The sequence below is a fragment of the Ursus arctos genome, unplaced genomic scaffold (genome assembly GCF_023065955.2).
Source record: "Ursus arctos isolate Adak ecotype North America unplaced genomic scaffold, UrsArc2.0 scaffold_18, whole genome shotgun sequence".
NCBI classification, from domain to species: domain Eukaryota; kingdom Metazoa; phylum Chordata; class Mammalia; order Carnivora; family Ursidae; genus Ursus; species Ursus arctos.
Window position 1 is genome coordinate 48,759,375 of NW_026622852.1, and position 14,638 is coordinate 48,774,012.

The 14,638-nt window shown below is 38.2% G+C and overlaps 2 protein-coding genes across 2 annotated transcripts; one reads left to right on the forward strand and one right to left on the reverse strand.

Annotated features, from left to right (window-relative positions):
• Positions 1–5,347: 5,347 nt before the first annotated feature.
• LOC113266611 (olfactory receptor 50-like) lies at positions 5,348–6,292 on the forward strand. Its single transcript, XM_026514344.4, has one exon. It carries the CDS (start codon positions 5,351–5,353, stop codon positions 6,290–6,292), a length of 942 nt encoding a protein of 313 aa, XP_026370129.2. The 5' UTR covers positions 5,348–5,350.
• Positions 6,293–12,509: 6,217 nt separating this feature from the next.
• On the reverse strand, positions 12,510–13,451 carry LOC113266376 (olfactory receptor 1J1-like). The gene has a single exon (XM_026513913.2). It carries the CDS (start codon positions 13,449–13,451, stop codon positions 12,510–12,512), a length of 942 nt encoding a protein of 313 aa, XP_026369698.2.
• Positions 13,452–14,638: the final 1,187 nt, after the last annotated feature.

A 14,638-nucleotide genomic window follows, 5' to 3' on the forward strand; every position in this document is an offset into this window, starting at 1 on the left:
ATAGAGGGTTCATTTCTCAAGCTCATAAAAGCTATCTATGAAAAGCCTACAGCAAATATTATTCTCAATGGGGAAAAGCTGGAAGCCTTTCCCTTAAGATCAGGAACACAAGGATGCCCACTCTTGCCACTATTATTCAACATAGTACTAGAAGTCCTTGCAACAAAAAGGTATAAAAGGTATCCAAATAGGCAAAGAAGAAGTCAAAATGTCTCTCGTTGCAGATGACATGATACTTTATATGGAAAACCCAAAAGAATCCACTCCCAAACTATTAGAAGTTATAGAGCAATTCAGTAATGTGGCGGGATACAAAATCAATGCTCAGAAATCAGTTGCATTTCTATACATGAACAATGAGACTGAAGAAAGAGAAATTAGGGAATCCATCCCATTTACAACAGCACCAAAAATCATACGTTATCTTGGAATTAACTTAACCAGAGATGTAAAGGACCTATATTCTAGAAACTATAAATCACTCTTGAAAGACATTGAAGAAGACACAAAAAGATGGAAAAATATTCCATGCTCATGGATTGGAAGAATTAAAATAGTTAAAATGTCCATGCTACCCAGAGCAATCTACACCCTCAATGCTATCCCGATCAAAATACCGATGACATTTTTCAAAGAACTGGAACAAATAGTCCTTAAATTTGTGTGGAACCAGAAAAGGCCCCGAATCGCCAAGGAACTATTGAAAAGGAAAAACAAAGCTGGGGGCATCACAATGCCGGATTTCGAGCTGTACTACAAAGCTGTGATCACAAAGACAGCATGGTACTGGCACAAAAATGGACACATAGACCAATGGAACAGAATAGAGAACCCAGAAATGGACCCTCAGCTCTTTGGGCAACTAATCTTTGATAAAGCAGGAAAAAACATCCGGTGGAAAAAAGACAGTCTCTTCAATAAATGGTGCTGGGAAAATTGGACAGCTACATGCAAAAGAATGAAACTTGACCACTATCTCACACCATACAAAAAATAAACTCCAAATGGATGAAAGACCTCGATGTGAGACAGGAATCCATCAAAATCCTGGAGGAAAACATAGGCAACAACCTCTACGACATCGGCCAAAGCAACCTTTTTCATGACACATCTCCAAAGGCATGAGAAACAAAAGATAAAATGAACATGTGGGACTTCATCAAAATAAAAAGGTTCTGCACAGCCAAGGAAACAATCAAAAAAACTAAGAGGCAGCCCACAGAATGGGAGAATATATTTGCAAATGATGCTACAGATAAAAGACTAGTATCCAAGATCTACAAAGAACTTCTCAAACTCAATACGTGAGAAACAAATAAACAAATCATAAAATGGGCAGAAGATAGGAACAGACACTTTTCCAATGATGACATACAAATGGCCAACAGACGCATGAAAAACTGTTCAAAATCATTAGCCATCAGGGAAATTCAAATCAAAACCACACTAATATACCACCTTATGCCAGTTAGAATGGCAAAAATCAACAAGGCAGGAAACAGCAATTGCTGGAGAGGATGTGGAGAAAGGGGATCCCTCCTACATTGTTTGTGGGAATGCAAGTTGGTGCAGCCACTCTGGAAAACAGTGTGGAGGTCCCTTAAAAAGTTAAAAATTGAGCTACCCTATGACCCAGCCATTGCACTACTGGATATTTACCCCAAAGATACAGATGTAGTGAAGGGCCATATGCACCCCAATGTTCATAGCAGCATTATACACAATAGCCAAATCATGGAAGGAACCGAGACGCTCTTCAACAGATGACTGGATTAAGAAGCTGTGGTCCACATATACAATGGAATATTACTCAGCTATCAGAAAGAACGAGTTCTCAACATTTGCTGCAACATGGACGGCACTGGAGGAGATAATGCTAATGAAATAAGTCAAGCAGAGAAGGACAATTATCATATGATTTCTCTCATCTATGGAACATAAGAACTAGGAAGATCGGTAAGGGAAGAAAGGGATAAAGAACGGGGGGCAATCAGAAGGGGGAGTGAAGCATGGGAGACTATGGACTCTCAGAAACAAACTGAGGGCTTCAGAGGGGAGGGGGGTGGGGGAATGGGATAGACTGGTGAGGGGTAGTAAGGAGGGCACATACTGCATGGTGCACTGGGTGTTATACGCAACTAATGAATCATCGAACCTTGCATCAGAAAGCAGGGATGTACTGTATGGTGACTAATATAATGTAATAAAAAACATTAAAAAATATTCACATATCTTCATCTTGAATAACAAGCACATGGTATTCATTTTCTACCTGGCTTCATATAAGTGGAGCTGGAGATGTGTGAAATAAATTTGGAATCAATTTTGTAAGAGAGTTAGTGGAAAGCATTGTTTGAATGGTTATTCTATAGTACTATAAGAAACTTGCACCAAGAGAATGCTGACTCCACAGCTTTTGGGCAGGAGATCAAGATTTATAGAAATTGCATTTCATCCCTCAGGGTCCAGTTTAGGTGATAGGATATAAAGTCCCTTGATCTTTTGTTCTGAGAGTAAAAGTATTAGAGTGTTTCTGGTGTTCTTGGAATAACATGGCATTCAGATACAAGAGACTTTGGTTAATACACTCAAGTACCAGTTTGGTTTCTTATGGACTCTGAATTACATTTTTTCCAATGTAACCTGAGAAGGCAAAAAGCTTTGTGAATCACCAAGCTCCTAGTAGCTTGTTTGCGCTTATTATCATCATTCCTCCAAGGTGAACTCTCCTATTGCCTGCTAGTAATAGTTCTTCCCTCATGGGAACCAAAGGCAATGAAGCAATTATATCCTGTTTGTCTCTAACTTGAAGCTGGGGTGGGGAGTTCCCCCCTCCCATACACCCCGGGTCTCTCTGTGATTTGTAAAGCTATAACCCATGCCCATTGGTCAAGGGGTTGTGAAGAAGTGTATATCAATTTAATTTGGTTCTGAACTGGTAACTGTTCTCCCTACTGCAATGCATCTTTGAGACCCTCAGAGACTCCACCTGCTTCATTGTATTCTGTGTCTTCTACAGAAAAAAGGAGGAACCTTCCCACACTTTCTGACTGGAGGTATATGTGCTCATCAATTAGGCAATGTCAGAGCAGGAGTAGAATTTATATTCAGCAGTGCAACTGCATGTGTGTGTGTGTGTGTGTGTGTGTGTGTGTGTGTGTGTGTCCACTGTGTGCTACTGATCCCTAACATGGTTCTACTCCCCTCACACCATAGTATAACAGACAGCTCCATGTAGAACAATTTATCTCTGATGATCCTCCATCTAATTTTTGAGAGGATAGTGAAATACATATCTCCTTTTGCTTATATTTCATTCCCCCTTACGTCTTACTGGTTTTTCCTCCAAATATTATCCCAATTAACTTCATCTCCTCTGCCATCATTCACGTGTAAGTAGGTGTTATTTTGTACCTGAACTATGCCAATAGCCTCCTGTTAGATTCTCACTGACACTCTTGCCTTGCTATAATCTGTTCTCTATGTAGTAGCCAGCATACTATTTAAAATTTTTCTTTCACTCCTTGACTTATACCTTTCCATGGGTGTTCTGTTGCTCTGAGGATTGAATCAAAATTTTCCATTATACAGAAAAGTACTTATATAATCTGGTTCCTAGATAATTCTCCAACCCCATAACTTTCCAATGCTGACCATGCTCCTGACTTTTCCTGTTCCTCAAACACCATAGCCCTGTTGTCTCCAAACATTTAACTAGAATGTCCATTTTTGCAATCTTCACATGACAAGCTCTTAAAATTCAGGGATCCTTTTAAAGAACCCATAAAAACAGGCTTCCTCTTATAATTCAATAGTATCAAAATGGTGAAAAAAACACATATCCTCCAAATCCATTTCTATGAATTTCTGCTACAGATATGTATACTAATGTGAAAAATGGCATATGAACAGTGCTATTAATAAAACATTGCTGGAAATAGAAAAATATTAAAAACAACTTAAATGTCCAGCAGACAGCTAGTTAGCACTTTCATTGTGATAAACTGATTTATTATTATAATGGTAATGACTAGAAACACTGAATGTGTGATTCATGTCAGGTAACATTAAACTAACAGGATTTTGAATTTGGTGGACTGAAGAATGTAGAAATTAGAGAGATAATTTCAGACACATTGGGAGAATTGGTACATAATGTAAACTTCAGTTAAGCCCCAAGATGAATGTGGGTCCTATAGTGAGACACTTTCTTAGCTCTCAGAGAAAAGACCTTTAGATTGATTAAGTCTTCATATAGTATGTGAATTCTATTTTTTAGTAGACAGATTATCATAATCCCTTTCCCTATCATTTTGTGAGTGTTCACATGGGCAGGTTTAAGACTAACTGCCTGAAGAAGAAAGAGAGAGAAATGATAGTGTTAGCAAAGTACAAGAAGTGTTAGGATATGACAAGAAAAAATCAGTTAGGAATCACTGGCCTAAAACCTAGGTTAGGAACTGTGAAAAAGGAGAGGTTATTTGGTAACGTATGTTGGGCAAACACTTACAAAAAGTTCATTCTTTGGTATATCCAGGATATGACTGGAAAATCCAAAGTATTTCCTGGCATTCTGAGAACTGGCATAAAAGCAATCTGGCTAGAACTCAGGGAATAGGTGAGACTTTGGAAGAGAAATGGACTCTTTTTTCCTCCACATTGCATGAAAATTTCTTTAACAAAAGTGATGGTAGACAGAAAATGTTGAGGAACAGGAAGGAATTTTTTTAAAGAAAGGACCGATGGCTATATTATAAGGTATGTCACTAGATCTTCTATGTTATTGACAAAGATTCTTGTCCTTAATGCCCCTGCCTTGAAGAGGTTACATATAATGTTTCCACCAAACCTCCAGATCTTGATTTCAGGAGATCCAAAGCAGCCCATGGGGTTGTCTTCTCTTGATCCAATCCATGGAGATAAAATATTAGCCAAAGCACATGTGAGAGGCATGAGGAAGGTTAAGAAAGGGCAAAAGACCAATTGGAGAGCCTCTACTTGCCTTTCCAATAACTGGTTACTGACCTAGCCTTGCACCTAATTTCTTAATCTCAAATTTCTATCATGAACTCCTGGAATCCTCATATTTGAGCGTGATCTTCTCTGATTATCATTCTGATGTCTGAAGTTTCCTCCGAAAGAGACTGTGTTGGTTTCTAGGTGGACACATAAAATCCTGATGTCAGACCGTCACTAGCCCATTAGTGGGACAAAAAGCATGAGCTATTCATGTTAAAATTAATGTACTGACTAATTCAAAACCATATTTCCATAATGTATTAGTTACAATGATTTCTCATTCTTTCACATAGCCATCTTTTCCCCCCCATCTCCAGCAAAAGTGAAGAGCATGAAGAGGGATAATCAGAGCAGCGTGTCTGAGTTTCTCCTCCTGGGGCTCCCCATCGAGCCAGAGCAGCAGGGCACATACTATACTCTTTTCCTGATCATGTACCTGACCACGGTGCTGGGGAACCTGCTTATCATCCTGCTCATCAGGCTGGACTCTCGCCTCCACACCCCCATGTACTTCTTCCTCAGCCACCTGGCCTTCACTGACATCTCTTTCTCATCAGTCACAGCTCCAAAGATGCTCATCAACATGCAGACACAGAGTCAATCCATCTCATTTGGTGGATGCATTTCCCAAGTGTATTTCTTCTTATTTTGGGGGGATCTCGACAGCTTCCTTCTCACATCAATGGCCTATGACAGGTACGTGGCCATCTGTCACCCCCTCCACTATACCACCATCATGAGTCAGAGCCTGTGTTACCTGCTAGTAATTGTGTCCTGGGTCCTATCTTGTGCCAGTGCCCTTTTGCATACCCTCCTCCTGGTTCGTCTCTCTTTCTGTGGAGACAACACTCTCCCGCACTTCTTCTGTGACCTTTCTGCCTTGCTTAAGCTCTCCAGCTCAGATACCACAGTCAATAATCTGGTTATCATCACTGTAGGGGGGGTGGTCATTACCCTGCCATTCATATGCATCCTGGTCTCTTATGGCCGCATAGGGGCCACTATCCTGAGGGTCCCCTCAACCAAAGGAATCTGCAAAGCTTTGTCTACTTGTGGCTCTCACCTCTCTGTTGTGTCTCTGTACTATGGGGCAATTATTGGACTGTACTTCTTCCCCTCATCCAATAACTCCAATGACAAGGATGTCACTGTGGCCGTATTGTACACTCTGGTCACTCCCATGATCAATCCCTTTATCTACAGTCTGAGGAATCGGGATATGAAAGGAGCTCTGGGACATCTACTCAGTAGAGGAATATTTTCACCATGTTGAGTGCTGTTTTCCCTACTAATTAGATATAAGACCCGTTCCATCCTGCACATGCAACGCGAGCATTCCTTCCTCTCTGAATAGCTGCTTTTTAGTGAATCTTGATGTAGCACTCTTCAGTCTCTGTTTCAGCTTGGACTTAGTTTTCGTCTCTGTTTAGTTTCCTTATTCATTTTAGAGTCATAGGAGAAAACATACCTGCACGACCATCTTTTCTTAAAGGAAGACCATCAGGAACCCAGACCTGAAGTGAACTTAAGCAGTACTTCAATGTAGTTTAATCCAAATATTTCTGAATTTTTTAAAAAGCACATCCCTGTCCCATAAATATAGTGTCCTACGTTTTCATCTGAAATGTTCATTTTGCTTTCAGTCCTTGAGAAACTACCTCTTCTCAACGCAGGTATAACTAAGTAATTTCACTGCTATAAGCTGATAACTGTGACAAATATTTCCATATTCACTATTTCATTTAATTCTGATAATTAATATAAAGGAGGAAATTCATATTAAGGGATGCTTAGTAAGTAGCCCAGTGACACAAAACTAGCAATGTTTAGTAGAGGTGGTACTTAAAATGCTATATGTGTGAGGTCAAATCCTGAGTTCTTTAAATCACTTGAATATTTCTCAAACTTGAGTAATATTTTTACCCATTTTACTGGAAATTTTATTTAAACTTTAAAAAACGTTGAAATGGCACACAAAAAAAGCATATATGGCAGATATATGGCTTAAATTTATATGTACATACACATGGTATGTTGTATGTGTGAATATGTGTGTATGTGTTTATACACATGTGACATATAATCACATTTTAGAGAATAATATTAAAAGAAATATTCATTTAACAATCTCTAGGCTTAAGCAGCAGAAAGCTAACAATATTGTTGAAGCCCCTTATCTCCTCTCTAATTGTATCTTCCTCTCCTGTTGAAAGTATCCAATAATTTTTACATAGATACCCAGTAAGTGTGTGTAGATGTATGTATATGCATAGAACTATGTCTTAATGTTCATAGTGTTTTGTTGGAGTATTGGGGCTATGGATGATTATTACTTTCTTCTTTATTTATTTTTTTAAATTTATTTAGAGAATTATTTATTTTTGTATAATAATATTTTTTATTATGTTAGTCACCATACAGTACATTCCTAGTTTTTGATGTAAAGTTTCACGATTCATTACTTGTGTATAACACCCAGTGCACCATGCAATATGTGCCCTCCTTCTTTATATTTTTCAGTATTGTTTGATTTTTTGATGGTATGTATTAGTTTTTTTCCAAATATGTTCACAATATTTATTTTTAATAATAATTTTTATTATGTTATATTAGTCACCATACAGTACATCCCAAGTTTTTTATGTAAACTGGAAAAATATTCTTTTAATTTTGACTCTTTAACTTTTGAAAAAGAAAAAAAGGAAAGTACCCAATGTTTTTAATATTTCAATATTCTCTTACTTTTATTTAAAATTTTAACATATCTATATTGTTCCTTCCATTTAGCCTGCTCTAGAACTGCATATAAATGAAATAATAATATATTTATTCTAGGTTTTGCTTTTGTTGTCTGATATCATTCTTGTGAGATTCATCCATGTTTTATTACATTCCACTGTGAAACTATCACACACTTGTGTGTTCTCGTTTTATGGCTATTTTGTTTGTTTTCAGCATTTTGCTATCAAGAGAAATGATGCTACAAACACTCTGATACATCATCTAGCACATATATGCAAGAGATTTCTGTAAATTATATACCTAGAAGAATTACTGGATTGTAGGCATGTAATGTTCCACTCAACTTTCACTGCTAAACTCTTCTATAAAGTACCTATACCAAGAAGCCAGGCTGAAAAGACTATATACTGTATGATTCCAACCATATGACATTCTGGAGATGGCGAACTATAGAGCCCACAAAAGATCAGTGGTTACCAGGGTTCAGGGCTTGATGGGGAGAAAGGTAAATATATAGAACAAAGGGGACTTTTAGGGCAGTGAAACTATTCTGTATGATATTTTGTATAACAGTGGAAATACATCATTATATACATTTATCAAAAACACAAAAAACTGTGCGATACAAAGAGTGAACTCTAGTGGAAACTACGGACTTTAGTTAATAATACATTAATGTTGGTTGAGTCATTACAGAAGTTCCACACTGATGCAAGATGCTAATAACAGGGAAAACTGGGCAGGGGTGGGGATGAAGCATATAGTAACTTTCTGCTTACTTTTTCTGTAAACCTAAAACTGCTCTAAGAAATAAAACTAGGGATGTACTGTATGGTGACTAACATAATATAATAAAAAATATTATTATAAAAAAAGAAATAAAGCCTGTCAATTTTTTAAAGTTATACTAATTTAAATTTCCATTTCTTAAGTATGAGAGTTCTTATTACTTTACTTTTTCAACAACACTTGGTATTGCCAGATTTCTTAATTTTTGTGACTCTGGTGGATAGCAAATGGTATCTCATTGTGATTTTACTTTCAATTTCTCTGATTATTTATGAGGTAGAGCATCTTAACCTATACTTATTGGACATTTGTGACAGAGATGGCTGGCTATCCACCAAAAATTCATGACCTTCCTCTCAAGTGTGAAGTTGTCAGTGGGAGACTGCTGCCACATCTCCTGTTAATCTAAGTGTTGCTATGTGGCAAATCTCCCCAGTAGAAGAGAATGTCTATTCTTTCCTGGCCAGAATTTTAAAGAAACATCTGCATTTTCTCCTCTGTTGTCTGAAAGAAAATTAACTACTGCCCTGAGAGATAACTGAACCTGGTTCTGAAATTACTGCATAGTGAAATGCCATCAACCTGCTAGAAGACCCACACTGGACCATTAGAGCAGCCATCATTATCCTTATTGGGACAACATTTCTTTTGTGAAATACATGATTATGTATTTTCCCTGCTTTTCTACTGGACTGTTTCTCTCTCTTTTTTAAAAAATTTTATTATGACATGTTAGTCACCATACAATACCTCATTAGTTTTTGATGTAGTGCTCCATGATTCATTGTTCGCATATAACACCCAGTGTTCCATGCAATACGTGCCCTCCTTAATACCCATCACCAGGCTAACCCCTCCCCCACCCCTCCCCTCTAAAACCCTCAGTTTGTTTCCCAGAGTCCATAGTCTCTCGTGGTTCATTTCCCCTTTTGTTTAACCCCCCCTTCTTTACTCCCTTCCTTCTCCTACCGATCTTCCTATTTCTTATGTTCCATAAATGAGTGAAAGCATATGATAATTGTCTTTCTCTGCTTGACTTATTTCACTTAGCGTAATCTCCTCCGGTCCCATCCATGTTGATGCAAATGTTGGGTAATCATTCTTTCTGATGGCTGAGTATCTCTTCTATTTATTGCATTGTCAGACAGACTTCATATAATCAGTAAATTAATCCTTTATCAGTTGTATATGTTGCAAATGTCTTCCATTATTGGAAGCTTGTTAGCTTTTTAAATTATCTATGTCTTTAATGTGATTAAAATAATGCATTATTTTATGATTTGTGACCTTCACTTTAAGAGCTTCCTTGAGAAAGTCACCTTGAAAATGGTAACCACTCTGTTTTATAGACAATGAGGAAGGGATTTGGCATCTGGATAAGTGTAGAGGCTGTGGAACGGTGGATTCAGATTTCTTGTCAGACGGAACATCTTGAATTTATATAAATAGTAGGAATACCCCAGGGGAATCCCCTCTAGAACCATTTACTGCAGATAATTCAGTGTTAAAGGTCCACCATTACTCTTGTTCAATGGATAGATAGAGTTGTTTAGCAAAATAACCTACAACAAGACTGATAATGGTTCTGTAGTGTCAGTGTCAGAGTAAATGTCCTTCAAAGTGAAATATATTAACATCATTCAACACACACACACTCACACACACACACACACACATACACATACAATCCTTATGACTGACAGGTCACATGTAAGGCATTGTTCAAAGTACGGGGGAAGTTTGTGATGTTGGGAAAAAAAAAAAGAAGCCAACTGAGTTTCTAGAGGGAAACCCATACCCCTGACCTAATTAATACTGTGTAATAAGAAGCTGAGCTACATGTCATCAGAATAGAAAAATAGAATATCAACAGTATCTGCTTTGATAACAATTCAACAGGATCCAATTTTTATAGCATTTTGGAGATTTCCATCCCCCATTGGGGCTTTGTACTGGCAGTGGCTAGTAAATCATGTGATTTTCAAGGTGGTTTAAACCAAATATGTCTGGGTTTTTAAAAAGAAAAAAAAAGAACTTCCCTGTCTCAGAGACTCCCAGGCTACTTTACCATGCATCCTCTGTGATATAACTAAAGTATATTTCTTCCTGTGATTGCTTCCCCTCAGAGCCCCTGATTTTGTGGTAGTGCATTCCCTACAGATCTCTTACTCTCTCATTTCCTAGACATGCTCATGGTCTTATTGGGGAGAACTGAACATGGCTTCCCACCAGTTTTCTCTCTCACATAACCCACCTATAGTCCATAAGAACGTTTTAAGAAAAAAAACTGAAATACAGTTGATACATTATGTTACATTAGTTTCAGGTGTACAGCATAGTGATTCCACACAGGAAACATTTTTGCTTTTATTGCCCCACCATGAAAAGAAGTGAAGGAATAATTCTATTCCATAATTCCAATTCCCCCTCTCCCTACTCCTCCCCATTTCATATTTCCTATTGCTCTTGCTCTCATCAAAGTAAGAGATACATGTCAAATTCTCTAAATGGTTCTTTTGAAGCTTCTCCCACTAAGGTTGAAGTGAGGAGGAAAGCACCTCCTTGTCTGTTGAGAGGATCTGGGGTTCGCTGTGCAGCTTTCTCAAAAAAATTCTCCCACAACTACCTCTCATATCTAGCTCTTAGCACTTTTTAGATTCATGTCTAGGTTGAGAGGCTCATGAGTTATGAAACTGAGTATTGGGCATTTCCTATAAACATCTACATTTTGTGTCTTACAACTCACTTTGGCATCTTGTGTCTATCAAATGTGGGTAGCTCAGCTGAAACTTCCAGTTTAATATCCTGAACATGCTTCTCCCTCTTCCTGTGATCACCAGGACACGATAGAACTTCATGTGTCTGATTAATTCTGATTTGTTAAGTCTTAGGTAAAGCAACACCTCCTTGGGAAGTCTTTCATATCCTCTGCCACTAGGCTGAGCTAATTATTCCTCCCCAGGACACAATGTTCCATATAAATAATTACAGTCCTTGCCATGCTGAATCACTCTGGGGTCAGACATCCAAGATTCAAACCTTCCTTTACTAACTCTGATGTTAAGATGTTTTTTGAGCATGAGTTTTACCAAAATATTTCTTTGAGCATGAGTTTTCTCAAAATATCTCTTAGGGTTGTTGTCAGAATTAATGATTTTAATGCATCTTAGGCTCTTAGACTAGTACCTGAGACAACTGAGGTGCCATTTATTTTGTTGCTGAATATCTGTGTGTTTTTGGGAAGAAAGGACATGTGGGTTATATTCCTGAAGGACAAGAAAGCAGTGTGTTAATTATTATGTAGGAAAAGTAAAATTTCCTATGTTTTTCTTGGAAGTTCTAGAAGGGCTCAGAGTCCCTGAATACCTGGATGTCTGAGTGAAGAAGGAGACATATCATCACCAAAATGGAAAATTCCTTAGTTATATGCAACTAATGAATCATTGAATATTACAACAAAAACTTATGATGTACTATATGTTGGCTAACTGAACATAATGAAAAATAATAAATAAAGTATCTTATAGACCATTTCCTTTGATCAATATAATTTTTTAATTTAAATTCAATTTAATTAACATATAGTGTGTTATTAGTTTCAGAGGTAGAATTTAGGGATTAAAAAAAAAGAAATAGATGTATGAAAGACCAAATACATTTTATAATAATCCGAAAATTTGGGGGAAGGCCAGCCCCAATGGCTTCCATTTGATGATACCAGCCAAAGTGATACAGCATCTTCAAAGTATTTTCCGATCCCATTATTCAAGAAAAGAGCAAATTAAGTCCTATAAAGCACATCCCATTTTACTATTCTCTCTAACAGGTGCAAGAATAATGTCAGCAAAGTATTTCCGGGTGACATTGTGGAAGAAAGACAAGTGAGCTATATTTACAATAATTTGTATTTACATGTAATTGAGGAAATAAGATCATATGGACATATTAAAATAAAAGTATCAGTTGAAAGAATATGTTTTCTTACTCAAGAGTTTTCTTAAGGCCTCTCTCATGTCTTTATTTCTCAGGCTATAAATGAAGGGGTTTAACATGGGAGTGACCACTGTGTACATCAATGAAGCAATTATGTTCTTGCTGTTGGTTTTGTTGGATGAGGGAAGAAAATATAGGCCAATAATTGCCCTATAGTAGAGAGTCACCACTGAGAGATGTGATCCACAAGTGGACAAGGCTTTGCAGATGCCCTTGGTAGAAGGAACCGGGAGGATGGTGGTCCCAATACGGCCATAAGAAACCACAATGCATAAGAATGGAAGCATAATGGCTGTTAATCCTGCAGTAAAGATTACCAACTGGTTGAGGGAAGTATCGGAGCAGGACAATTCAAGCAGGGCAGCAAGGTCACAGAAGAAGTGGGGGATGGTGTGGTCAGCACAGAAGGACAGCTGAGCTAGGAGGAGAGTATGCAAAAGAGCGCAAGCACAAGCAGTGACCCAGGACCCAGCCACCAGCATGACACAAATGCTTTGACTCATGATGATGGTATAATGCAGAGGGTGACAGATGGCCACATACCTGTCATAGGCCATTGAAGTGATCAGGAAACTGTCTAAATCAGCAAAGAATATGAAAAAATATGTCTGTGACATGCACCCTGCATAAGGAATGGATTTGTACTTAGTCTGCATGTTCATTAGCATCTGCGGGACAGTGACAGATGAGAAAGAGACATCAGTGAAGGCCAAGTGGCTGAGGAGGAAGTACATGGGGGTGTGGAGGTGAGAGTCCAGCCTGATGAGCAGGATGATGAGGAGGTTTCCCAGCACCGTGGTCAGGTACATGCCCAGGAACAGGGCGAAGAACACGCCCTGCTGCTCTGGCCGGATGGGGAGCCCCAGGAGGAGGAACTCGGACATGCCGCTCTGGTTCTCCAGCCTCATGCTGGCATATCAACTGAAGGGGACCGGTGGGAAAGTTGAAAGGAAAAGGTAGAATGTTTCTGGATAAAAAAGTGATCACAGTGGCATAGTATAACAGAGAGGTTCTTCTGATTTAGGAAGGTCTTCATTCATATTTTCTTACATTTGAGGCATGTTTTGCTGGATAAATGTAGAAAACATGTACATTTAGGATATGTAATCACTTTCTTTCTTAATCTGCTGCTTGTCTCTGCAAATGAAAAAATTAACAGTTAATGTTTATTGAATGTGGTCCTTATGCACTGTTCAAATAGCTCATGTATAGTAACTGATTCAACAGTGTTAAGTGTATGAATGAGAGAGATACTGCTGTTATTTCCACTTTTCAGATGGGCAAGCTGAGGCAGACAGTCTCACAGTCACTGAGGTTAAGAAGAAGACCAGCTGGGATTTGGACTCCAGAGTTTGTTCTCTGGAAGCAAAACAAATTACTTGACATCAGAAATCTCATTGCCCAAGGGGCGCCTGGGTGGTTCGGTCAATTAAGTGTCTGACTCTTGATTTCTGCTCAGGTCATGATCTCAGGGTAGTGGGATTGAGCCTCATGTCAGATTCCATTCTCAGCATGGAGTCTGCTTGAGATTCTCTGTCTCCCTCTCCCTCTGCCCCTCCCCCCCCACTTGGGCTCTCTCTCTAAAATAAGTAAATAAAAAATACACACACACACACACACACACACACACACATATATATGTTTTTTTTTTTTTTTAAAGAAATCTTATTGGAGGGCACGTGTTGTAATGAGCACTGGGTGTTATACGCAAATAATGAATCATGGAACACTAAAAAAAAAAGAAATCTCATTGCCCTTCATAATTTTGTGTGTAGTGATCTGTTTAATTCTTCATCCTCTGCTTCTTAACACATTCCATGGTTATTGCTGATTTGTTCATTGGCTGTAGACCCAGAATCTATCATAGACAATTAATGAATACACAATATAAATTTGTTGCTCGGATGAAAGTTGTCACATTCAGTTAAATTCATCACAGCAGCCTCTTAAGAAACTTATATCAGGCCTGTTCAAGACCTAGGTTTCATCCTAATAATCCTGGGGTCCCATGTTACTTAGTTGCCACATGGCATCACATTCAAAGAAGTATGATCTAAAAGCCAGATGTAATTTTTAAAAGGAATTCTAATCTTTT

What these genes read in the sequence shown, in the direction of transcription:
- LOC113266376 (XM_026513913.2), bottom strand. Translation starts at nt 13,451, where the DNA reads ATGAGGCTGGAGAACCAGAGCGGCATGTCCGAGTTCCTCCTCCTGGGG.
- LOC113266611 (XM_026514344.4), top strand. Translation starts at nt 5,351, where the DNA reads ATGAAGAGGGATAATCAGAGCAGCGTGTCTGAGTTTCTCCTCCTGGGG.